The sequence below is a fragment of the Protopterus annectens genome, chromosome 6.part1 (assembly GCF_019279795.1).
Source record: "Protopterus annectens isolate FY-2018-M chromosome 6.part1, PAN1.0, whole genome shotgun sequence".
Lineage (NCBI taxonomy): Eukaryota > Metazoa > Chordata > Ceratodontiformes > Protopteridae > Protopterus > Protopterus annectens.
The window spans coordinates 30,602,658-30,627,518 of record NC_056738.1 but is presented as its reverse complement, the minus strand read 5'-3'; the positions used below and the strand labels follow the sequence as shown (position 1 = coordinate 30,627,518).

The window sequence follows — 24,861 nt, the reverse complement described above, 5'->3', positions numbered from 1 at the left end:
TTATTCTCTTTTAGTTTAACCATTTGTTGAGCTATGCTTGTAAAAGTTCTGTCCACTTCAAATTGATATCTGTTAAAGTCCAGGTCTGATTTTATGTCTTGCTCTCACACTGTCACTTCCTTTGTTATCAAAGAAAGAGAGACCTTGTAATGTTTCACCATACATTGCAATATTTCAAGCCCTTGTTTATTGTAAATCTCGACCAGTTCATTAAAGAACTCAGACCCATACTCTAACCCTGTTGGGTATGAGTAATGTCTTAGTCCCTTCGGGACTATCTTTTCCTTCAAGCATTTGTCAAAATAATTTAATTCTAGTTGAAGTTTTTTAATCTTGAACAATTTATTGTCAAATAGCTTTAGTTTATCAGTTATTGAATTCTCCCTCTCATTAAAATTTGTATTAACAGTACCTTGTTGTAGGCAGTCCAACTCCAATTCTGATGTTAACCATGTGCTTACATTGTATTTTAAGCCATGGTTAGTGGTGTAATTACCTCCGTTTCCAGGCTTATCGGCTAGTTCATTCACCTCGTCTCTCTGTGAACATGCTGCAATTCCGTTTTGATTCGTCTGTGTTCCCGGCCCATGTAAACCGGAACTAGCTGCTGTAAAACCAAGGACGCCGCTGGAGCTAGTAACCCCATCCACTTTCTCCGATAAGCGGTCCAACCTTGTGTTGATTAACTGCAAAAGCTGTGTCAAGTTACCCTGAGAGGCATCGTTCTCCTCTGTGTTGTTATCCATCCTCTAACGCCAACAACCAACGTGAAAGACCAGGAAATACGAAAAAAACACCACACTGCACTTAGAACAAGGCGTTGGTAATGTTGGCTCCAAAGAATGATGTAAGAACAATACACCAAGTGGCGCAACACCGTCTGTTTAGAATACACCACCAAAAGACTGCTGTAACTCCACAAACTGCTTTAATTCCACAAGCAAATAAACGTTAAACGCTGCCAGCGTTTTTCGTTCTGAGTAGTATCAAAACTTCTTCAGACAACAGCTCTTCAGTTACACACAGTTTATATACAAGTTCTTAAGCAATTAAAAGCAAATAATTCAATTAATTAATAGATCTGCTTTTGTTCAAACAATTACGCCTGGCAGCTAATAGAGAGCCAGGCATAAATGAATTTTGTTCAATAGCATGTATTCTAAAAATCAAAAACTTGATGCGTTAAACTGACTTGGTCATCAGTTTTTAATGAATTACCCCCTCTATATTGGACACTAAAACTATTTGTAAAGAACTTTTTAAAAACATTTTAAAATATTTTAAAATAATTACTTGTTTAAATTTATTTTAGGCTTGTTTTTTCTTTTATAATAATGGGTACTTTAAAATAAACATGAAAATAAGTATGTTTTTAAACTTTCCATATATATAAATTTATTTAGGTAACACTAATAAGTTGTACACCTCAGTTTTTATATATTTGTAACAAGTTGTCATATTATGGGATGCATATATACCTATATAATACATTGTCACATAGTATGTTTGTGTAATATTTCTTTAAAAGTTTGAACAAAAGCAGATCTATTAATTAATTGAATTATTTGCTTTTAATTGCTTAAGAACTTGTATATAAACTGTGTGTAACTGAAGAGCTGTTGTCTGAAGAAGTTTTGATACTACTCAGAATGAAAAACGCTGGCAGCGTTTAACGTTTATTTGCTTGTGGAATTAAAGCAGTTTGTGGAGTTACAGCAGTCTTTTGGTGGTGTATTCTAAACAGACGGTGTTGCGCCACTTGGTGTATTGTTCTTACATCATTCTTTGGAGCCAACATTACCAACGCCTTGTTCTAAGTGCAGTGTGGTGTTTTTTTTCGTATATACAGCTGATGGAGTAACCGGAGCCCGGCTAGGAGAGGAAGAAGAAGCTGATTCCTGAGGGAGTTTTCCCACCAGGATCAGCTTGTTCTTCCTGTCCCTAAGTGCCTGAGGGTTGAAGGCCGCACAAATCTGGCAGGCCTCCGACAAATGTGCTGCCCCCAGACATAAAACACACTGAGTGTGGCCATCAGCTGGGGAAAGCTTGTGGCCACACTCAGTACACTTCGAAAATATAGCTTTAGACTCAGCCATAATCCTCTCACACACACACCCAAACACTAAGGGGGGGAGGGGGAGAGACAAAAATTAAACTAAGGGAAAAAATTTTTTTTTTTTTTTTTTTTAAAGTGGGTTTGATAGGGTTTGACACTAAAACAACACACACACAATTTAAACTAGCTTAGTATTAGAAAAAAGGAACAATCTTACCAGGGCAGGAGCTCTTCACTAAGAAGCAACTGTCTTTAGCCGCGGCAAAAAACGATCTGAGGTAATGTGGTTGGTAGTAAGGGATTATGGGTAAGGGGAGGAGCTAGGAGCTCGGATCTTGAAGCTTGGAAAGCTGCTGGCTCGGATCCAAGGTCGGATCCGACTTCCACAAGTTGCAGATCAAATGAAGTAACTACTTCAGATATAGAGTTATAAAGTTTCCTCACAAGCTTTCTAAATATATATATATATATATATATATATATATATATATATATATATTTATTTTTTTATCAGGCAAGGAAGTGGTTTATTGTGCTGTAAAACAAACTGTTATTGGTACACATGTAAAATTCACATCCTTTTCCCCAACAGTGTGACATTCGAGCTGGTCCTGCCCTACTTAGCAGCTGTCATAATAATATAAGCCTTATGTACTTTAAATACAATTTACAATGATGTAGTACCTCTTATTTAACCAGATTATTAAGTAGATCATTAAGTCTATGATTTTACCCAAGACAATATACTACATGGCTTATTTATGTTATGTATGTCATTTGCAGCGATAAGGATTTCATGCAAAGAGTGGGAAGGTTTACATTTGCTATAGATATTAAAGGACTAAAGAAGGAAATAACAGAAGAGATGATAGGTTGAGTTATTGATGGAAGTTAGGAGAAAGAGGAAAAAGAATGACTGAGGGAGGTAATACTGCAGGGAAAGGTGGAGTAAGGTATACGAGATAAACGAGTGGGCAAGAGTTGCATGGAATTCATAGAAGCTGACAGGATAGTCAGCAGGCTAGAAAGAAGTGGGTAGAGTAGGAGGAGCAAAATTGTCTAAGAGACTTCTTAAAGAGTGTGGGGTAACTGATGGAAGCGACTGAAGGAGGGAGGGTGTTCCAAAGTTTAGTGATATTAAAAGAATAAAGCATATGACCGGCTGGGAGTTTGGGTTTTTCCACATTAAGCAGATTTTTATTTTCTGATCTGCGAGTTCTGTTAGGGTAATAGAAGGATAATACTGAGGAGAGAGAGGGGTAGGCTGTGGGTTTATATATAATTTTGTGTGCAGTAGTTAACTGCAGGAAATTAAGGTGAAGTGGTAGTTCTAGCCAGTTAAGTTGATGTAGAGATGAGAAGTGATGTGCAGAGAATCTAGCATTAGTTGCAAATTTGGCAACCTTATTGTAACATGAGTCGAGTTTGTGTTTTAGAGAGGACTGGATATTGGTGAGGATAGGAGCATCATACAGCAGATATGGTAGTAGGAAGGCAGAGCCTAGAGCCTTTTTTGCAGTAAGGTTAAGGTAATAGCTGTGTCTATACAGGTTGCCCAGTTTCTGATGAGTTCTTTTGATGTTACTGTGGACATGGAGGTCAAATGTTAGGTTTTCATCAATGATGACACCCAACAGTTTGATACTAGAGGAAACTTCAATGAGAATGTTATTCTGTGAGTATAAAGAAAAAGCTTTTTTATTGAGAGGGGTGTTTTTTTGGAGGGTGAATAAAATAAGTTTGGTTTTGCTAGGGTTGAGGGTGAGATGGTTATTTGACATCCAAGTTTCGGTGGATGTAAATGCTTGTTGGATTAGTAGTTGCAACTCAGTAAAGGACTTGCCATGCAGATGATTGTGGAATCATCTGCATATTGGATCACATTGGCTTGAGTAAGGGAGTTATGAAAGTCATTAATAAATATATTAAATAGGAGGGGGCCCAATACTGACCCTTGTGGCACTCCTGTGGTAATGCTGAGGAAAGGTGAACAGGATTGCCGCCATTTAGTAGATTGTTGTTTACTGGAGAGAGAGTTTGAGAACCAGGTTAAGGTAGGGGATGCTATGCCTAGATTAATGAGTTTGGTGAGTAGATGAGGGTGGGATATGGTATCAAAAGCTTTAGAGAGGTCAAGAAAGAGTAAGGAGGTAAAGAAGTCGGCATCACGAGCCCGGTTTACTGTCGGTAAAAGAGATGAAAGCTTTATTAGTGCTGTGGCCTGGCCTGAAGCCATGCTGGGTAGGTGAAAGCAGCTTGGAATTGACTAAATGGTTAAGAAGTGGAGTGTGGACACATTTTTCTACTATTTTGGAGATGGGGAGAGAATAGCAAAAGGTCAGAAACTGGAGATGTCTGGGTTATTGCCACCTTTGTGAAGTGGAAGAATGTATGCTTTCTTCCAGATATTAGGTATATGGGATTCCTGAATACATCTATTGATGAGTATACTTATGGGGTAGGCAATGGACTTTGAAGGTAATTGCAGGAATTCAGCAGGTAACTTATCTGGAGCATTGGTGCAAGGTTTGACTTTCTGAAGGATTTTTTTTTATAGCTGAGGTAGGTATGGGAGAGAAAGAAAATTTAGCTAGGGAGGAAGGTGTGGAATTTGTTGCTGGTTGGTCAGGTGGGCTGGGATTAATAGTAGGGAAGGTGGTGGTCAGCTTAGTGTCAATGAAGTATGAATTAAAGAGTGATGCTATCTCGGATGTGTTTTAATCAGGGTGTGGGGCATGGTTTATTCTTTGAACCTGGGTGGAACAGGGAATGTATTACTCCCCAGAATTTCTTTGGGTTTAGTTTATGCTGGTCCTGTAGAGTATGGAAGAAGTCTTTTTTGTTTTTAATGACTAGTCTTTTGGCTTGATTACGAGGCTGTATAGAGCAAGACAGAGGGATTTTTGTATTTTTGCCAGGTTTTCCAAGCTTTATCTCACTATTGGCCCTAGGGCCTATATAAGCCTAGCCAAAGGTACCCTGGCTTTCGTCACCCAAGAAAATTATTTTCCTGTGCCACTGTCAAGCAGAGCCACAGAAGTGATCCCCGGGGTGAATTTGCTATCTCCATCCAGTCATCAAGATTTTTCTTGAATAGTGCTAATGAGGAGCTTTGATATAAATAGGTAGTTTGTTCCAGAGTATGGGAAGTCTCTGAGACAGGAATCTATCCCTCCAGCATGTTCTGTTTATTGTGGTGATGAGGTTTAGGTCCCTAGAGCGTGTATCTCGGAGGGATTGGGATTTCTTTACATGGAGCATGTCCAACAGCTCTGGGTTTGACATAGCTATGTATGTTAGGCAGAGATCGCCTCTGAGTAGGCGATATGCGACAGAGTAAAGCTGGAGTTTTTTGAGACGGTCTGCATAGGGCATCTCTTTGAGGCCGGTAATCCTCTTTCTGAGGCATTTCTGTGGCCTTTCCAGTTGTTGTAGATGTCTTGTGAGGTACATACCAAAAGGGGCATTGTACTCTATAATGGGTCTAATGAGTGACGAGTAGAGGGGAACAATGACCTCTTTTTTCCTGGATGAGAAATCTTTTGTGATGAGGTGTGCCACATAGAAGGATTTCCTGACTAATGTAGCGGTGTGATTATCAAAGGAGAGACAACTGTCCACCTGTGTCCCAAGGTCTCTTATCACACTTTCGGTCTTAAGTAGACTACCACCTATGTGGTAGTTCATGGGTATTGAGTTTTTACCAAAAGGAATGACAATGCACATTTTGGCATTGAGCTTGAGGCCATGGCTTTGATACCAGGCATCTGTCTCAGCAAGGCCCATTTGTAGGATATCCACATCTTTTGGAGTTTTGATTATGGCTCCTAGTTTGCAGTCATCTGCAAACTTCGTTAGCCAAAGACCTTCTGTGTTGGCCTATACTTCAGAGAAGTAGATACCAAACAGGAGAGGACCCAGGACTGAACCCTGTGGTACTCCACTTGTCACTGGTCTGAAGCTGGATTTGGAGTCTGCTACTTTCACAGTGTGGGTTCTATCAGTGAGCCAGTTGGCAACCCATCTTGTGACATAGGGGTTTATACCTAGTTTAGTGAGTTTATCTATAACTCCAGAGTGGGGGGTGGTGTCAAAAGCCTTGGTGAGATCTAGATAGGCTGTGTGAACCACCTTACCCTCATCTACGGCTTTGGTGACTGCTTCAAAGAAGTCTATCAGGTTTAGGAGACATGATCTGCCTTTTACAAACCCGAACTGGGTGGGGTCCTGAGTTTGGAGATTACCAATGTCATTGTTTATAAGTTCCATGATGATACACTCGATAGTCTTGCAGACCAGGCTCGTTAGGCTAATGGGGTGGCAGTTTCCGGGGTCTGTGGTGGCTCCCCCTATGTGGAGTGGGATAACTGTCACTGTGCGCCATTCAGTGGGCACATAGCCTGAGGTGAGGCTATGATTGAACATGGTACTTAGGTGGGGTGCCAGTTCGTTCTGTAGTTCATGTAGAACACAGCCTGGGATGTTGTCAGGTCCCATGGATGCTGTGTTCTTCGCTTTGGATAGTGTGTTTTTTTACCTGTGCAGCCGTGATTACAGGAACTTTGCATTCTTCTGGTATAGAGATGGGCCTTTTAGGGGATGACAGAGGGGTAAAGTTAGCACTGAACCTATCTGCCAGGATGTTGGCAATATCCGTTGGTTCTGTATATTTAGTGCCATTGTGCTGTAACTCAGAGCAGATCTGAGTGTTGCCATTAAGATTCTTGACATAGCTACAGAATGCATTGTGGTTGTCTTTAGAGTCAGTGGCGATTTTGTTTTCATAACTAGCTTTGGAGGATTTTATGAGGGATCTCAGCTTCTTACTGAAGCTGACCAGGGAGTTTCTCCAATCATGGGATTTTTACTCTTTTTTGCAACAGTTTCTTTCTTCTGTTGTAGAGTTTGTTTATGGCAGGGGACCACCAGATTGGCTTCCTTTTTATGGAGGATAGCATCTTGGTTCTGTTAGGGACTGCACGATCCATGCACTCATGTAAGTGCTTATAAAGTGCATTTGTGTAGGATTCAGCAGTCATACCTCTATTGTCCATCAGCATGGGTGTTGTGAAGTTTGCCACTTCTGTCTTAAGTAGCGTGAAGTTGGCTTTGGAGAATTTTTTTTACTGTGGTTTCCCTAATGGGGGGTGGGAGAGGGATGTGGATGTCTAGGGTGATTAGCTTATGGTCGGATCTGACCAACGAGGAATTGACCTCTGGTGTGGAGCACCGGTTGCCCATGTTGGCAATAACCAGGTCTAGGATACTGCTGCCCCTGGTGGGGGTGTGGATAAGTTGATCCATGGCATTGAAATTTATGAATTCCAGAAAACATTGAGCACAAGAGTTGGTACATGAGTAGTTTTCCCAGTTAATGGTAGGGTAGTTGAAATCGCCCATTATTAGGGTGTGAGGTTGTACCCTAATATTTTCCAGTGTATTAGGAAATGAGGAGTGGGAATCCTGGGGCATGGTGGGGGATCTGCAGCAAGCTACAATTTGGATTGCAGTCTTGCCCAGAGTTAGTTGCACTTGGATAATCTTGGATGCATTATGCTGAGCAACTAGCCTGGAGGTGTGGATATCCTTAATGAATATGGACACGCCTCCGCCTTTAGTGTTTCGGTCCAGGTTAGGTGGCCGAAAGGTGTGGTATGAATTATAGTCTGGTAATGCAGGGGTACTCTCTGGAGCCTTGAACCAGGTCTCTGTCACTGCACAGATGTCAATGTTCTCCATTTTAAGGAGTGCCTCGAGAGAGTGCATTTTGAGGTTTAGACTTCTAGCATTGAGTAGCAATACCCTCAGATTCTTCTTGCCTGTACCTGTTACGGTAGTGAATTTGTCATTTGAACCTTGCCTAAAAAAGGCACTATAGGGGTGGCTAGAGCCATAGCCAGTATCCGGAATCCCAGGGGCGACAAGTGCAGGCCATCTCTGGCAAAGCATTGTGACTTGTTGATCATGTCATCCCAGGCAGACAGATACTGAATCCCCTTAGAATGACACCAGAAGCTTAGCCAATTGTTGAAGTCAATCATTTTGTCCTTGTACTGTGGTATCATTCTGGGTGATGGCAGGATGCTAATCAGGGCTAGGGTCGTACCTGCCTGGGCTACAAGATCGGACAGCTCCTCCATGTCCCTTTTCATATAGTCCAAGGAGGTACGTCAAGTCATTCACACCAACATGGACAGTGACAGAGTCATATTTGTACTTGTTGTGGAGTGACCTGAGTGCATGCGTTATGTGGCGGATCCTGGCACCCGACAGGCAGCTGACAGCAACTTTCTCCTTGTTTAGCTTGGTGAGTGAGGGGTTTATACAATGATTTGCTTTGTGGTTTTGGTGAAACAACTGGCATGATTTGTCTTGACTCTTTTTACTCGGAGTGGGGCTACACTATAAGATTTTAAGAAATGTAGACTAGAATAATTCAACTGCATCATCTAGAAGGATAGTTTTTAGTGGTGACCAGTTGGTGCTTTTTAATATATCATGAAAGGCATCTGGTGAGAAGTGGGATAGGTCCCTAGTTTGTTTTAGTTGGTGGTTACTTACTGTTGTGGTGGTTTTAGTTGTTATGAAAGCTGGCAAGTGGTCGCTAAAACTATTTGGTAGTGTGCCAGAGGTGGGAATTTTATTAGGGTCAGATACTAGTATCCAATCCAGGATAGAGCCTTGATTTTTTTTGCTGTTCAGTCTTGTTATTTTAGTGATCAGTTGTGTATAGTTGTATAGATTAATGTTGGTGGGAAGGGTATGGTTGGTGATATTTAGCCAATTAATATTAACATCCCCTAAGACTGTTTAATTTTTAATATTATTAGATGACCAGGCAAGAATATCTTCTAGTATGGGAATATTATTGCCAGGTGGAATGTATATAACTATGATACAGAGAGATTTACAGTTATTCAGCTTCACATGTGTTATTAGTAACTCAGCTGTGGAGAATTGTGGAATGGGTTTTGAGTATGGGACTATGGTAGAGGAGTTTGGGTATATTAAGGCAACACCAGTGCCTTTTCTGTGAGGCCTATCGGTTCTAAGACAGGTGTAGTTGGGGGAGGGGGGTAAGAATTCTGCATCTCGGATATATGGCTTAAGCAAAGTCTCTGTTATGGCAGTGAAATTGGGTTGGTTTTGGTTTATCCATGCATGAAGGAGAGGGATTTTATTCCTAGTGCTCTGTAGATTGACAGTGGTGAAATTTAGGGATTTTGTGGAGTATGGTTGGTTATAGGAGGCAGAGAGTGGTCCTGGATTTGGATGTATGTCACCACTTATTAGGTTAAAGTGTATGGATAGGTTTATTAACATCACTAATTTTTTAGATTTGTGTTGGTAGTTTAGTTTATAGTTAGCTGACTGCACCTGTAGTAGGGGTAGGGATTTTAAGTTTAGTTTGTAGGATTATGTCTGTTGCATATAAGGTACAGCATATTGTGGAGTAAATGGAGTGAGATTGTGTGTGTGTGTGTGTGTGTGTGTGTGTGTGTGTGTGTGTGTGTGTGTGTGTGTGTGTGTGTGTGTGTGTGTGTGTGTGTGTGTTGTGCATATTGGTTAGAAAGGTATATGGGTTGTTGGATGGGATGTTAGGTAAAGGAGGAGATAGAGGTATATAGATAGAGTAATGATTATGGTGTTAGTGATGTGAGCCATTATGGCAGGGTGGAATTTGGGGGAGAGCAGACTAGAAGACAGAGGGAAGAGAAACTAGCAGTATTGAGTAATGTTTATAAGGGTATAGAAGTGTTATAAAGGGAAATGAGATATGTGTGAGGTGATTGGGTGAGGCTGCTGTGATTAGATGATTAGCTGGGAGGGTAGTGGAGGAGGGCTAGAGAGCTAGAATGGTATGTTGGAAGGGTACGGCGGATAGCTATTTAATTGCTAAGTCAGGCATAGGTGGAGTGAAAAAAAGATAAAGTAGCGTTAGGATGACTAAAACTGGGAGGGTTTAGAGGGTTAGAGAGATGGGGGAGGGAGTTGCATTTGCAGGTAAGAATGTGTAGGCTGAAGAAAGATTAATAGAGTCAGGTACAAGGAGGAGAAAACTAGAAGAGAGAATAAATAGGAGTGTGGTAGAGTGGTGAAAGGTTATGGAAAGGGATTTAGAGTAGTAAGGGGTGTGCTAGTTATAGCAGAGTTAATGGGAGGAGTCAGGGTGGGTACTGGGTGGAGTTGTGAGAGAGGGTGGAGTCTAGCTAGGTATAAATGAAAATGATTTGGGAATGGGTGGGAATGGAGGTAGGGTAGGGACAGCGGAGTGAACCTGAGTGTAGCGAGGGCAAATGGAGTGGGTACAGCCGAGAAGGTGATGGCCGGGGCCCAAAAAATTATCTAAAATGCTGAAGAAAATAATGAACAAAAAACCAGGGCTGATAGCTAGTTACTAAGGATTACATCAGGTGCAAGAACTTATCAGGCTGTAAAAAATGGAATGCAGCACACTACGGTGAAGAAGGTCACTTCCCTTGATTAAGTGGGTGTAACTCTTGGAATGAATTATATTTAGCTGGGGGTTAATAGGGGAAGGTAGGCAGAATGCGACCCGGTAATATGTACTTGCCACTAGCTACAAAAATACTTAAAACATGGAAAGACAGGGGGGGGATGCTTTTTGCCCACCGCTATGCTTTAAGCTAAAATGCACAAAACGGGTATATACACTTAAATCTATATAGCACAGGAGCGGTTCACTGAAATGCGCTCATTTCTAGGGCAGGTTATTGCTGGTGATTGCAGTGTAGGGACTTGTTACTTCCGTTTTATGGGCTGCCATGGAGTTGAGAGGTAAAACTGTAAGAAAAAGAAATAAAGGGTTTGTAGTAGGGAAATAAATAGCATTTACAGGTGGACTGGGCAGCGTACAGATAAGTAGAGCGTAGAAAAGGAGTCAGTGAATTCAGGCAAACATCATATAATTTAGCGAAATAGGTTACTGCTTATGCATCTTTTTTCTGCTTACATTTGTACAATTAGGTTCATAGGTAGGTACTAGGCTATCTGCCCGAGGGCATTTATAAGCCTAGCCAGAGTGTGTCGGCTTTCGCCGCCCCATTGATTAATTAACTGAGCCTCTGTCAAGCAGAACCAATGAAGTGATCCCAGGGGTGTACTTTCTGTTACCCATCCACTCGTCAAGGCTTCTCTTGAGGAATGTTATTGTTGTGGCGAGGTTTAGCTCACTAGGGCGCGTGGCTTGCAGTGACTTGGATTTCTTTAGGTGGAGCATGTCCATCCATTCTGAGATGGACATGGCTTTGTAAGTCAGGCAGAGATCACCTCTGAGTAAGCGATATGCCACTGAGTACAGCCAGAGTTTTTCAGTTGGGCTGCATAGAACATATGTTTGAGGCCAGTAATCCTCTTGGTGAGGTGCTTTTGTGGTCTTTTAAGCTGTTGGAAGTGTCTTGTGAGGTACATCCCAAATGGGGCATTGTACTCTATGATGGGTCTGATGAGTGATGAGTAGAGGGGCACTATAACCTCTATTTCTAGATGCGAACCCCTTAGTAATTAGATGGGCCACATAGAAGGATTTCCTAACTACTTTGGCAATATGATTGTCAAAGGAGAGATTACTATCTTCCTGGGTCTCCAGACCTCTTATTACCTCTTCTGTATTAAGGGGACTGCCGCCTTTGTGGTAATTCGTGGGTGTTTTGTTTTTCCCAAATGGAATGACTATGCATTTTTTGGCATTTAGCTTGAGGCCATGACTATGACACCAGATGTCTGTCTCAGTAAGGCCTTTTTGGAGAATGTCCGTGTCAGCCGGAGAGTCAATTATGACTCCCAGTTTGCAGTCATTGGTGAACTTGGTTAGCCATAGTCCTCCTGTGTTTGCCTGAATTAAACTTATGTTTTGATTATATGTGATTACTGGAAATGCTTCTTTAAAAAAACTTTTCAATTAATTGTATGTTAATCTATGGGCTTATAAACAGACTTTGTGATGATTTTTTTATTAGTGATGAAGTCTGTTATGGATATCTAATGACAGTGTTCTAATCAGTTTAGTATTTGTACAAAAAGTTTACTAAACATATTTCTAGTTCATTCAATAAAGTGGGTGGTCCTGGAATTCTGCAGCTTCTTTTCAGTGGGAAGAGGTCAAACCCTATTAAGAAAAATTTTATTTTTTGTAAAACAAAAAAGAAGAAGGTGGGTTAGGTCTAATAAATCCTATTATCTATTTAGCCACTATGCATTTTTACTGGATACTGCTTAGGGTGCAACATAAGGTGGATATGCTTAGTAAATTTTTAAGGAAAAAATATGAAGATACTTGGGAGAGTGTGTTTATAGCAATAGTGTATCTAGGGTGGGGAGACAGGGGCAACTGCTCCAGTCACAAAGTGTTGGTGGGGCTTGATAAGCCAATCCTGATATTGAATGCAATACTGTTTTTTAAAAGGTGGTGTTCCATTTGTGACCAAACCTGAGCACTGAAGCATTGTGTGTGTGGTCTGAACTGTAGCAACTGCATGCTACATTGTAGCAAGCAGTTTGATACAGTTTATAAGAGGATTTTTTTTTTAACTAAAACTTGAGTGCCATAGCACTCCCTGCAGGCAGGGTATAAATTGTAGCAATTTCTACACTTTATATTACCGCACTCTATTTTTTTTTTTGTTACACTTTTAAAATGTAGCAAACATTTTTTTTTTGTTGTTCTTCAGTGGAAGAATGGCCGGGTGTGAAATGGGCTGTGCATCTGCTGATCTATACAATGACTGACTTTTTTTTTTTTGCTCTTTACTTGAAAACCTAAGGGTTCATGATACCACCACAGGGCGCTTGTTGAGCCATTTATACTCCTGGTTCATATGTAAACATAAGAAAGTGCGCCACTACATCTTAAGCGAATACATTGATAAAATGTATCTGCTTAATATATATATATATATATATATATATATATATATATATATATATATATATATATATATATATCTTAGATGGGTCTAGGATTATTCACTGAAAGCACAGTTCACTGAAAGTCAAATGACTGTGCACAATTCACTGAAAGTTATATATGACTTTTTCCCCACTGTTGTGCAACCCTGGAGTTAGTATAAATACTAAGGGGGGTGTAGGGGGCATAGCCCTCCACATTGGGGGTGTGGGAGGCATAGCCCTCCACATAGTTTGGATATGCAAGTTCATAAAAGAGTAATTTACTGCAATTGCAAGTATCCATGTATATAGTTCAATATATTTAAAATAGGTGAGGGGCTACACCCCCCACACCACCCCTTACTATATATGCTAACTCCTGGGTCACACTACAGTGGGGAAAAGGCCATATATAACTTTCAGTAAAATGTGTTTCAGTGAATTGTGCTTTCAGTGAATTGTGCACAGTCATATGTGTTTCAGTGAATAGTCCTAGACCCATATATATATATATATATATATATATATATATATATATATATATATATATATATATATATATATATATATATATATATACACACACACACACACACACACACACACACACACACACACACACACACACACGTGTGCGTGTAAGATGGAATCTTATTTTTTTGATAGGCCATGGGAACAATCTCCCACATACTTTACAAAGATTTACTGTAGGTTAAAACACATTAATGAAATTGTCATATCTGTAATGCTGAAGACACATATTATTAGACTGTTGCATACATAATTCAGTTATTTTAGCATATGCTTTTTTATTCTTATAATGTCGATTTTCATTTTCCTATCACATTAGATATGATTTTGTATGGATATAACTATTGGTCTTTGCCTACTGATGTATGTTTCAATGACACATTTTTTGTTGAGGTGTGATGGCATATTTGGTTTGAAAGATGTGAAGAATTATTGTTTAACAAAATAGAGCATCATTTTCCTGATGCTAGGAAAGCTGAGAAAACAGTTGTAGAAAAAAGGGTGTTGGAATATATATTTATGCTTCGCTAAAATAGTATGCTGGATTACTAGACTTGTTTTTTATTGTAGCACTTTTTATTTTGTGTATATGTTTTACCCTTGTTGATTATGTTATGAGATATTCATGTTTGTTGTCATAATAAAAGTTCCCCACTCTTTTTCGTAAGTGCCATAGGACCTTTTATATTCACCTGACCTACTAACAAATCAGGAAGATCACACCTGCGATTAATTCCTCATCCGCAGGATGATTTCCATTAATGCTTCCTTATTCTTTATTTAACATAGCCACCTCAGTTCCCCCTACCTATTATCCAGTCTGCATCCCCGTTACTGTATCCTTTTCTTTTCCTGTTTTTAATTTACCAGGTCGCAAGAAAAAAACAACGTACTTTAAGTGTTCTCATTGACAAACAGTTAATGTAAATAATAGATGAGTCAACGGTAACACAGTAGTAGCATATAAGCAATTTACACATAAAATATACGACCAACTATTATCAAAATGTTTAGCCTGAAACAAACAAAAATATGCAAGAGTAACTCTCTTTTTGTTTTTTGTATGGAGGGGAGGGAGATGGTACATCAGCATGTCAGTAAGACTGCCTGATTTAATGCTAGACTTTTGCAGTAGATAACAGATGTTTTCTGTCACTGTATATAATGGGACAGGTACTTTGCAACTTACATTTAAGTAAACTTATTTAATTACACCAGTGCTGACATTTAATTTGCTTTCTCACAAATTTGCACTGGAGGTTATTTCCCCTCCCTGCCTGGGATGTTCTTGCTACTACCTACAACATTATTACTTGATTTTAATGAATTAGTTTCAACTGTTTTTCCTTGCGCGGTAATAGGAAACAGACCAATAATTTCTAACACATCTAACAGGTAAAGATCATTAAATGAATAACTACATACAGATGCACAGTTGCATTTTGGAATCACATCAATGAGAGACCGTCATATAACTATGTCCTTACCAGATTTTTCTGCTTTTTCTTTCTGTTCCTGGAGCTCATCACGTTGGAGAGTCACCTGCAGTATTTGAGCTCGAAGTTGACTAATTTCTTCCTCTTTCATCTCTAGCGTCTCATGCATCTGACGCTTTGTTTCTGCTATTACCATTCCCTAGGCAGGAGAACAAAATGAAGAAATACTGAAATAACCATCTCTACTAAACTAATTTATCATGGACTCATAGTTTCTCTTCCAATATAGGCAGAAATCATAGAATTTTACTACATGAATGTCTGCATTCTGAATAGTACACGGACACAGCTTATGATGCAGAGTACTTGCATCACCAATGTCAAGAATATACAGTGTATACTGAAATGACCAATCTTCCCCTCTTTTCTTTGATGGCTAATGCAACAAATACAGTCATGTGACTGATATCTGCCAGTAGGATGGAATACCACTCCCTATATAAATCAAACTTGTGTGTCACCATTTTGTATGGCTAGATCATAAGCCTAATATACACCTATGAAACTATGGCAACAGTCTTCTTCAAAGTATTCTACCAAGGGGGCACAACTACTACACCACATGGCAGGTTAAGCCAAACAGATAAATTTTGATGAAGACAATTTAGCTACCACCACTAAATAAATATCAAAACCAACGTTCACTGAAAGACCCTAAACAAGAAACTCAAAATCTACTGCACCCTATCATTTTCTTGTTAATTCTGACCATTTTATGTATTTTGCTGAAATTGCAGACAAGTGTGTTTCAAGTCAGTTTACTGTACAACCATTTTTTGTTGCAGAGGACATGGTGTGGGAATTTTTTTTCTCATTTCCAAAGTGTCTGCCTCTTCTCACAACTGTGTCGCCATGGAATTTATATTTTTAAGTAAGTAAAGTCGTTGAGATTGTGGAGTAAACGCTCCTCCAAACACACACACAAGTTAATCAAAAGGCAAATCAGTCAGGAGGAAAACGAACACAGCAGGAGCTGTATATATCAGTAATACTGTTCTTCAAAAAAGTTCAAAATGCACATTAACATCCAATGGCTAGCATAAATCACGATCCACTGAAGTAACAAACAGAATAGTTTATTGTACATCGAGTAAGCGCTTTCACCTAAATGGCTTCTTCAGACTCATACACCATACAACTCTAGTTAATTAGTTTAAATAGCATTCTAGGCGGGAAATCTATCAAATGAAAGCACTTATTATCATATTAAAACACTTATAACAACATAGTAAAAATACACATGCTACAATCATCTCAATGTGCAATAATATTTTAAAAAAGACATATCAGCAACACACTTAATATAAAACTGTAGTAAACAGTAAATAAAAAATCTACATATGTATATAAAATCTACATATATATAAAAAATACCAACAATTATGAAAATTTGTAATAAAAATGTAAACATGCCACTCAAAATGCATCATATAAAATTACACTTATACTTAAAATTAAATACATAAACACATACACACAAACACTATACTAAATTGTAAAGAGATCAAAAGGCATATCTGATAGTGTTAGTGTTTATTTATGGGCTTTCAACCTTCTCATTTTTAAAAATGGTTTAACTGATAGTTTAGCATTGAGCCCTGGAGACACATCAGATCTAAACTTCATAATCCATATATTCTCTCTGCTTTCAGTATACGTCCTTATGTCTCCACCTCTAATACTAACATCCATTTTCTCTACTATTCTAAAGTTAAAGATGTGATTCGGACCGAATTCAAGGACATGCCTAGCTAATGCATTGCTTTTATGCATCATCCTAATACTATAGAGATGTTCACGTATACGATCTTTCAAGCATCTATTTGTTTTTCCTATATAGAAGGACGTGCAGGCAAGGCAAGTAGCAAGATAAACAACATTGCTGGATGTACAATCTCCATTCACTTTAAAAAAATATCTATATTTACTAACAGGATGTATAAATACAGCATTCGAATCAATATGTGAACAAAAATTACAATTGCCACAACTAAAAGTACTAAAAGATTGAGAAGAAACATTATCGTTCCTAGGCTGCTTATCACATAATAACCTTTTAAGGTTCTTCTTATTCTTATATCTGAAATGTGGAACATCACCTAACCTCTCTCTAACCTGTGGGTCCACCATTAAGATATTCCAATGTGCCTTAACCACATCTTTGATGTTCCAAACATCATGAGTGTAAAAAATTGAGAACGCCTCTTTATTAGAGATAGTTCTACTATAACTAGTTATATCTGTTGAATTAGTGACCATTCTTCTATCAGAAAAATAAGGTGCTGCCACACCTGACCGCATGTCACAAAGACCATCAATAACTTTGGAAATATCATCTTTCTCATATCCTCTCTGCAAGAGCCTTTGATTAAGTTCTGCAAGGTCACAGTCAAACCCAGTTGAGCTTGGATTATATCTCGAGACCCTCATCGCCTGTCCCTTAATAATATTATTAAAAATATATTGTGGGTGCATGCTATGGCAATGTAAGATTGTATTAATGTGACAAGGCTTCCTAAACACACCAGTGTTAATTAGTCCACTGGGTAGTTTCTCTACAAATACATCTAAAAATGATATCTTTGTGGTTGATGTCTCATGACTGAACTTTAAATAGCTAGTAGAAGAATTAATTTGTCCAATAAATTCATACAACTCAATAGTGGAGCCTTTCCATATAAAGAAAAGGTCATCCACGAAGCGGCTATAGAATAAGACATGTTCTATAAAAGCTGGTAGCTGACACAAACTCATATTCCCATTCAGCCATAAACAAATTGGCGTAGGTATTGGCACAAGGTGTGCCCATAGCTACGCCATCTTTTTGCAAAAAACATTTCCCTTCAAAGTAGAAAATATTATTGTTTAAAACTAACTGCAAAAGGGAAGTCAGTAAACTAACTTGCAACTCTGACATGTTAGAGACACGCTTCAAGTGTCGGCCTAGCATTTCCAAGCCTACCTGATTAGGAATAACAGTAAAAAGGGACTGCACATCCATCGTCACAAAAATCAACCCTGTTGTATCTGTTACATCTTTAAGGCAATCATAGAGATCTATCAAAAATTGTCTAGTGTCCTTCAAGATATACATATTATTATCTACTATTGGTTTCAGATTGGTTTCTATAAATATCGAAGCTGGCTCTGTAATCCACCCCCTTCCAGCTACAATTGGTCTTAGAGGGGGATTTGACAGATCTTTATGTATTTTGGGACGTCCATTTATTAAGGGAATTAATGGTGAAGGTACATCTAGGAACAAAAAGAGTTTATTATCAATCATATTGCTGTTCAATAATCCCAGCAGAAATTAATGTACTTTATGGGAATAAAACACTACCATATCAATTGCTAATGGCAGATAAAACTGATCATTCCCAAGCATAGATAACATCTTGTCAACATAATAATTAGTGTCCATTACCACTATACCGCCATCCTTATCAGCTGGTCTAATTGATAACGTAGTATCATTACATAAATTCTTGAGAGCATTATTCTCTTTAAATGTCAGGTTATATTTCATTCGTGCCTGCTTACAGTTACTATCTCTTATCTTATACAAGTCATCCTCAACAAGTTTACTAAATGCTGACAATAGTGGGTGTAATTGTGGTATGAAAACACTAGGGCGTTGGAAATGTGTACTAGGTACAAAGTCTCCATTGTCTCCAAAATATAACCTTAGAGATAGATTGCGTACATATAGTTTAAAATCTCTTATTGTTTCTTCAAAGACACTACCTGTAGTAGGTATGAAAGATAGACCTTTAGATAACACTGATATCTCATCTTATGTCAAAATGTGGGAGGAGAGATTATACACTAGGTTTTCCCCCTCCCTTTGCCTTCCCACATCTTCTTTATGTTCTTGTTCAAAGGTTGTTCTATTGACAACTTTCGCTTCTGTCTTCCCCTGCTCAATGATCTATGAGTCTATTAAGGATGCAGTGACTGATTCATCTAAAAGTACTGTTAATAGCATTTTAAATGTTACATCTGCCTCTAATAATAGTAGCATTGATTGTACATCAGATGTTATAATAGTTTCACATGGCTCAAATAAGCCTATTGAGGTAAATCCTACCCCTGAACCTATTGTAAGGAGTAAAATTAATGCATCTTTGAGACAAGCGTCTAATAATTGTGTTGGTACCTCCAAGACAACTGATATTCCTGTATTTAATCTTTCCCATCCTTTTCCCTTCAGGGAAGATCACAGGGAAGGGCGGGGAAGATCATTGAGCAGGGGAAGACAGAAGCGAAAGTTGTCAATAGAACAACCTTTGAACAAGAACATAAAGAAGATGTGGGATGGCAAAGGGAGGGGGAAAATCTAGTGTATAATCTCTCCTCCCACATTTTGACATCAGATGAGATATCAGTGTTATCTAAAGGTCTATCTTTCATACCTACTACAGGTAGTGTCTTTGAAGAAACAATAAGAGATTTTAAACTATATGTACGCAATCTATCTATAAGGTTATATTTTGGAGACAATGGAGACTTTGTACCTAGTACACATTTCCAACACCCTAGTGTTTTCATACCACAATTACACCCACTATTGTCAGCATTTAGTAAACTTGTTGAGGATGACTTATATAAGATAAGAGATAGTAACTGTAAGCAGGCACGAATGAAATATAACCTGACATTTAAAGAGAATAATGCTCTCAAGAATTTATGTAATGATACTACGTTATCAATTAGACCAGCTGATAAGGGTGGTGGTATAGTGGTAATGGACACTAATTATTATGTTGACAAGATGTTATCTATGCTTGGGAATGATCAGTTTTATCTGCCATTAGCAATTGATATGGTAGTGTTTTATTCCCATAAAGTACATTTATTTCTGCTGGGATTATTGAACAGCAATATGATTGATAATAAACTCTTTTTGTTCCTAGATGTACCTTCACCATTAATTCCCTTAATAAATGGACGTCCCAAAATACATAAAGATCTGTCAAATCCCCCTCTAAGACCAATTGTAGCTGGAAGGGGGTGGATTACAGAGCCAGCTTCGATATTTATAGAAACCAATCTGAGACCAATAGTAGATAATAATATGTATATCTTGAAGGACACTAGACAATTTTTGATAGATCTCTATGATTGCCTTAAAGATGTAACAGATACAACAGGGTTGATTTTTGTGACGATGGATGTGCAGTCCCTTTTTACTGTTATTCCTAATCAGGTAGGCTTGGAAATGCTAGGCCGACACTTGAAGCGTGTCTCTAACATGTCAGAGTTGCAAGTTAGTTTACTGACTTCCCTTTTGCAGTTAGTTTTAAACAATAATATTTTCTACTTTGAAGGGAAATGTTTTTTGCAGAAAGATGGCGTAGCTATGGGCACACCTTGTGCCAATACCTACGCCAATTTGTTTATGGCTGAATGGGAATATGAGTTTATGTGTCAGCTTCCAGCTTTTATAGAACATGTCTTATTCTATAGACGTTTCGTGGATGACCTTTTCTTTATATGGAAAGGCTCCACTATTGAGTTGTATGAATTCACTGGACAAATTAATTCTTCTACTAGCTATTTAAAGTTCAGTCATGAGACATCAACCACAAAGATATCATTTTTAGATGTATTTGTAGAGAAACTACCCAGTGGACTAATTAACACTGGTGTGTTTAGGAAGCCTTGTCACATTAATACAATCTTACATCGCCATAGCATGCACCCACAATATATTTTTAATAATATTATTAAGGGACAGGGGATGAGGGTCTCGAGATATAATCCGAGCTCAACTGGGTTTGACTTTGACCTTGCAGAACTTAATCAAAGGCTCTTGCAGAGAGGATATGAGAAAGATGATATTTCCAAAGGTATTGATGGTCTTTGTGACATGCGGTCAGGTGTGGCAGCACCTTATTTTTCTGATAGAAGAATGGTCACTAATTCAACAGATATAACTAGTTATAGTAGAACTATCTCTAATAAAGAGGCGTTCTCCATTTTTTACACTCATGACGTTTGGAACATCAAAGATGTGGTTAAGGCACATTGGAATATCTTAATGGTGGACCCACAGGTTAGAGAGAGGTTAGGTGATGTTCCACGTTTCAGATATAAGAATAAGAAGAACCTTAAAAGGTTACTATGTGATAAGCGGCCTAGGAATGATAATGTTTCTTCTCAATCTTTTAGTACTTCTAGTTGTGGCAATTGTAATTTTTGTTCACATATTGATTCGAATGCTGTATTTATACATCCTGTTAGTAAATACAGATATTTTTTTAAAGTGAATGGAGATTGTACATCCAGCAATGTTGTTTATCTTGCTACTTGCCTTGCCTGCACTTCCTTCTATATAGGAAAAACAAATAGATGCTTGAAAGATCGTATACGTGAACATCTCTATAGTATTAGGATGATGCATAAAAGCAATGCATTAGCTAGGCATGTCCTTGAATTTGGTCCGAATCACATCTTTAACTTTAGAATAGTAGAGAAAATGGATGTTAGTATTAGAGGTGGAGACATAAGGACGTATACTGAAAGCAGAGAGAATATATGGATTATGAAGTTTAGATCGGATGTGTCTCCAGGGCTCAATGCTAAACTATCAGTTAAACCATTTTTAAAAATGAGAAGGTTGAAAGCCCATAAATAAACACTAACACTATCAGATATGTCTTTTGATCTCTTTACAATTTAGCTTGTGTGTATGTGATTATGTATTTCATTTTAAGTATAAGTGTAATTTTATATGATGCATTTTGAGTGGTTATGTTTACATTCTTATTACAAATTTTCATAATTGTTGGTATTTTTATATATATGCAGATTTTTTATACATATGTAGATTTTTTATTTACTGTTTACTACAGTTTTATATTAAGTGTGTTGCTGATATGTCTCTTTTTAAATATTATTGCACATTGAGATGATTGTAGCATATGTATTTTTATTATGTTGATATAAGTGTTTTAATATGACAAGTGCTTTCAATTTATAGATTTCCCGCCTAGAATGCTATTTAAACTAATTAACTAGAGTTGTATGGTGTATGAGTCTGAAGAAGCCATTTAGGTGAAAGCGCTTACTCGATGTACAATAAACTATTCTGTTTGTTACTTCAGTGGATCGTGATTTATGCTAGCCATTGGATGTTAATGTGCATTTTGAACTTTTTTGAAGAACAGTATTACTGATATATACAGCTCCTGCTGTGTTCGTTTTCCTCCTGACTGATTTGCCTTTTGATTATATTTTTAAGTAACTGATGTGGGGTTGAAAGTTACTACAGGAAGGCTGCAGTGGGACTTCTCTACCCATATAAAGTGTTTTTGTGGGATGTTCAATAAAGGAAGCTTACATGTTATTTATTCAGTTCTCACAGGTTAAATGCAAGTGGTTTCAGTGAAATGACAATGATCCAATGTTGATAAATAACGAAGCAACACAGCAACTCTTCACAAAATTTTCCATCTGAGAGTGCGAAATGCTACTAAAAAATAAAAAAGCTGACCTTGTTCTTTCAATTCAAGGAAGAAGGGTGAGAGAGTTCTCTTTATGGCACAGGATCTACTGTAGCTTTCTTAGTGTGCTTAACCCTTGCTTCAGTAATTAGCAAGACTGAAGGTATAATATACAATCTAAATTTCCCTTTCATTTGTGTGCAAAGACTGAAGCCATCTAAGCAAGTGGATCCTTGAGAAATCACAGGTTAAAGAGGAGAAAGATTCTGAGGTCTCTACTGGGTGCTAACCAGCTGAACAAAATGACAGTAATGTGGAAAGCTCAACATTACGGAAAACAGGAGATTCTTACTTTCACTATAACAGGTTTGCGAAGGATGAACTCCCACTGAGAAATTTCTTTGCCTAAATTTTACAAAACAGAAAGATAAATAGATAAGGGCCTTTAGACCACAATGTTGGCATACAAAGTGTGACACATCATAAGTTAAACTCCACTTCCCCAAAGACTGAACAGAAAAGAATATACTAAGCAAATGTCATAAGAAGAGAAGAAGGTTTATAATGGCACAGCTTTCATCAAGACACCACTATTGAATGGTCAGTCCTCCCAGAAGACAATATTCTAACAGAAAGGGCACAAAGTTTTTGGTGTATATACCCATTAATTCCATGGATCAGCTGAGAAGTCTGCCAGTTCATCACACCTCCAAATAATATGCTACCAGCTACCTCTTTCTTGCCCATCACACCTCCAACATTTAGTATCCACCTTCCACCCGAGGAAAAATTCTTTGGAGTCTACTTGGGGGTACAAAAATACCTATGTTAAACACTTACAAGCAAAGATCCTAAATCTTCTAGACTTTGTTGCATATTTGGGAGATATACATATATCCCCCATAGCTCTTTGTGAATTGCTTATCCATTCTCTCTTCCCAATCCTTTCTAAGCTCCTCTGGCTGATTCTTATAATTATCACGCAGTATTTTATATGCTTTACTATTATTCTTTTTTAAAGGCAGCTTCTGTTCTAGATTATGTTAAAAATTCTACCAGTGCTGGTCTTTCATTTAAGAGCCCCCTACTTCTTTCTCTTTGCCTGTACGCTGATATCAATCCTTGACAGGGAAGGCAGTCTCTAACCTGCAATCCAAATAAATTCTTGGCCTCTTCCCATTCTATTACCTTTCCCTTTTTAGTTATTTGCTCCCAGTACCTTGGTTCCTTTGCCAGTTTTCTCCAATAAATTCCAGCCCCCTCTTGCCTATTACCTGTATCTCTGACCACAGTCAACCCTATCGGCAAAATCTCTTTTCTCCATTCTCGTGCTGGTTTGGTTCTTAGAATACTCCCCGCAATTTTATGAATATAATACCCTATGATTTTGGTTGATTTTGTTTTTTCTCCTTAAGAGTCTGCATCCAAAATCCCAGTCTCTCTGGAACCACTACTAAATCCTGAAAACTCAAACTACCGACACCCAAAATCCAGAGACCAAATACCCAAAACACTAAGATACCGGAACATCAAAACAGCGAAATTCAAACTACCGAAAACTACACACACACACCTTCCCCCAGAACACAAATAAACAAACCTAAACTACAGACAAGGAGGGGGGCAAGTGCCCCCCACACCCCCCTACTTAAATAGTCTAACTCCAACGTCGCACTACATACACAAACACACAAAACACCACCGCAAACCTACATTCCCCTTGCACACACACATCAGTCGCAACACACACTTGCACACTAAACCTCTAACCAACACATTTAAACAGATACTTACCTGACCTTCCACCATACCGCAACACCAGAAGTGCGAATATCAAACTCCTGATGATCGGGATTTTGAAATTCGCGCATCTAGTCTTTCGGTAATTAGGGGTTTTGGCTATATAGTCTCGAAAGTATGAAATTTGGTATTTCAAACTTTCGAGATTATGTAGTGATCCTATCTCTCCTTATTTCAAAATCAGATCAAATCGCTACTCCACGGCTGTGTCAATTACAACTTGCAATTTCTTGGTACAAAAATCCAAATGCAAGTTTAAAATGTCAATATATTTATTAGATAAAACCAGCATATTAAAAAGCAAACAGAGACATAAAGTCTCTGATATAACTGGTAAACTTCCCACAAATGAATATTCAGGTTATTAAATGCTGTTACATTCATCAGCTACTGGCAACAATGTCTCAAAAGTAAGCATTTCACAAAGAAATGCTAGTATGAGCAACTTGTAATCACTTCCACCAGTACCTGAATATACAGGTTGCTTGTCTCAAAAGCAGCAATGCTGCTATTTCGTAAATGGAATCAGGTAAACTCCAAACAGCCTGAGCATAAAAAAGCTGCGAGATTCAATATGGAAAGCGTGCTTGTAAATTGAAGAAATCTGGTGGAGTACATGCTG

General features: G+C 38.3%; 1 protein-coding gene across 1 annotated transcript in view; it reads right to left on the bottom strand.

The window, feature by feature from the left end:
- LOC122805249 (golgin subfamily A member 4-like) overlaps window positions 1-24,861 on the bottom strand; it is a 760,109-nt gene that overhangs the window by 620,168 nt on the left and 115,080 nt on the right. Inside the window, exon 2 of the mRNA XM_044075339.1 lies at window positions 14,983-15,130. Within this exon, the coding sequence (XP_043931274.1) occupies window positions 14,983-15,127 (145 nt within the window). The 5' untranslated portion in view covers window positions 15,128-15,130. The remainder of the gene's footprint in view (window positions 1-14,982; window positions 15,131-24,861) is intronic.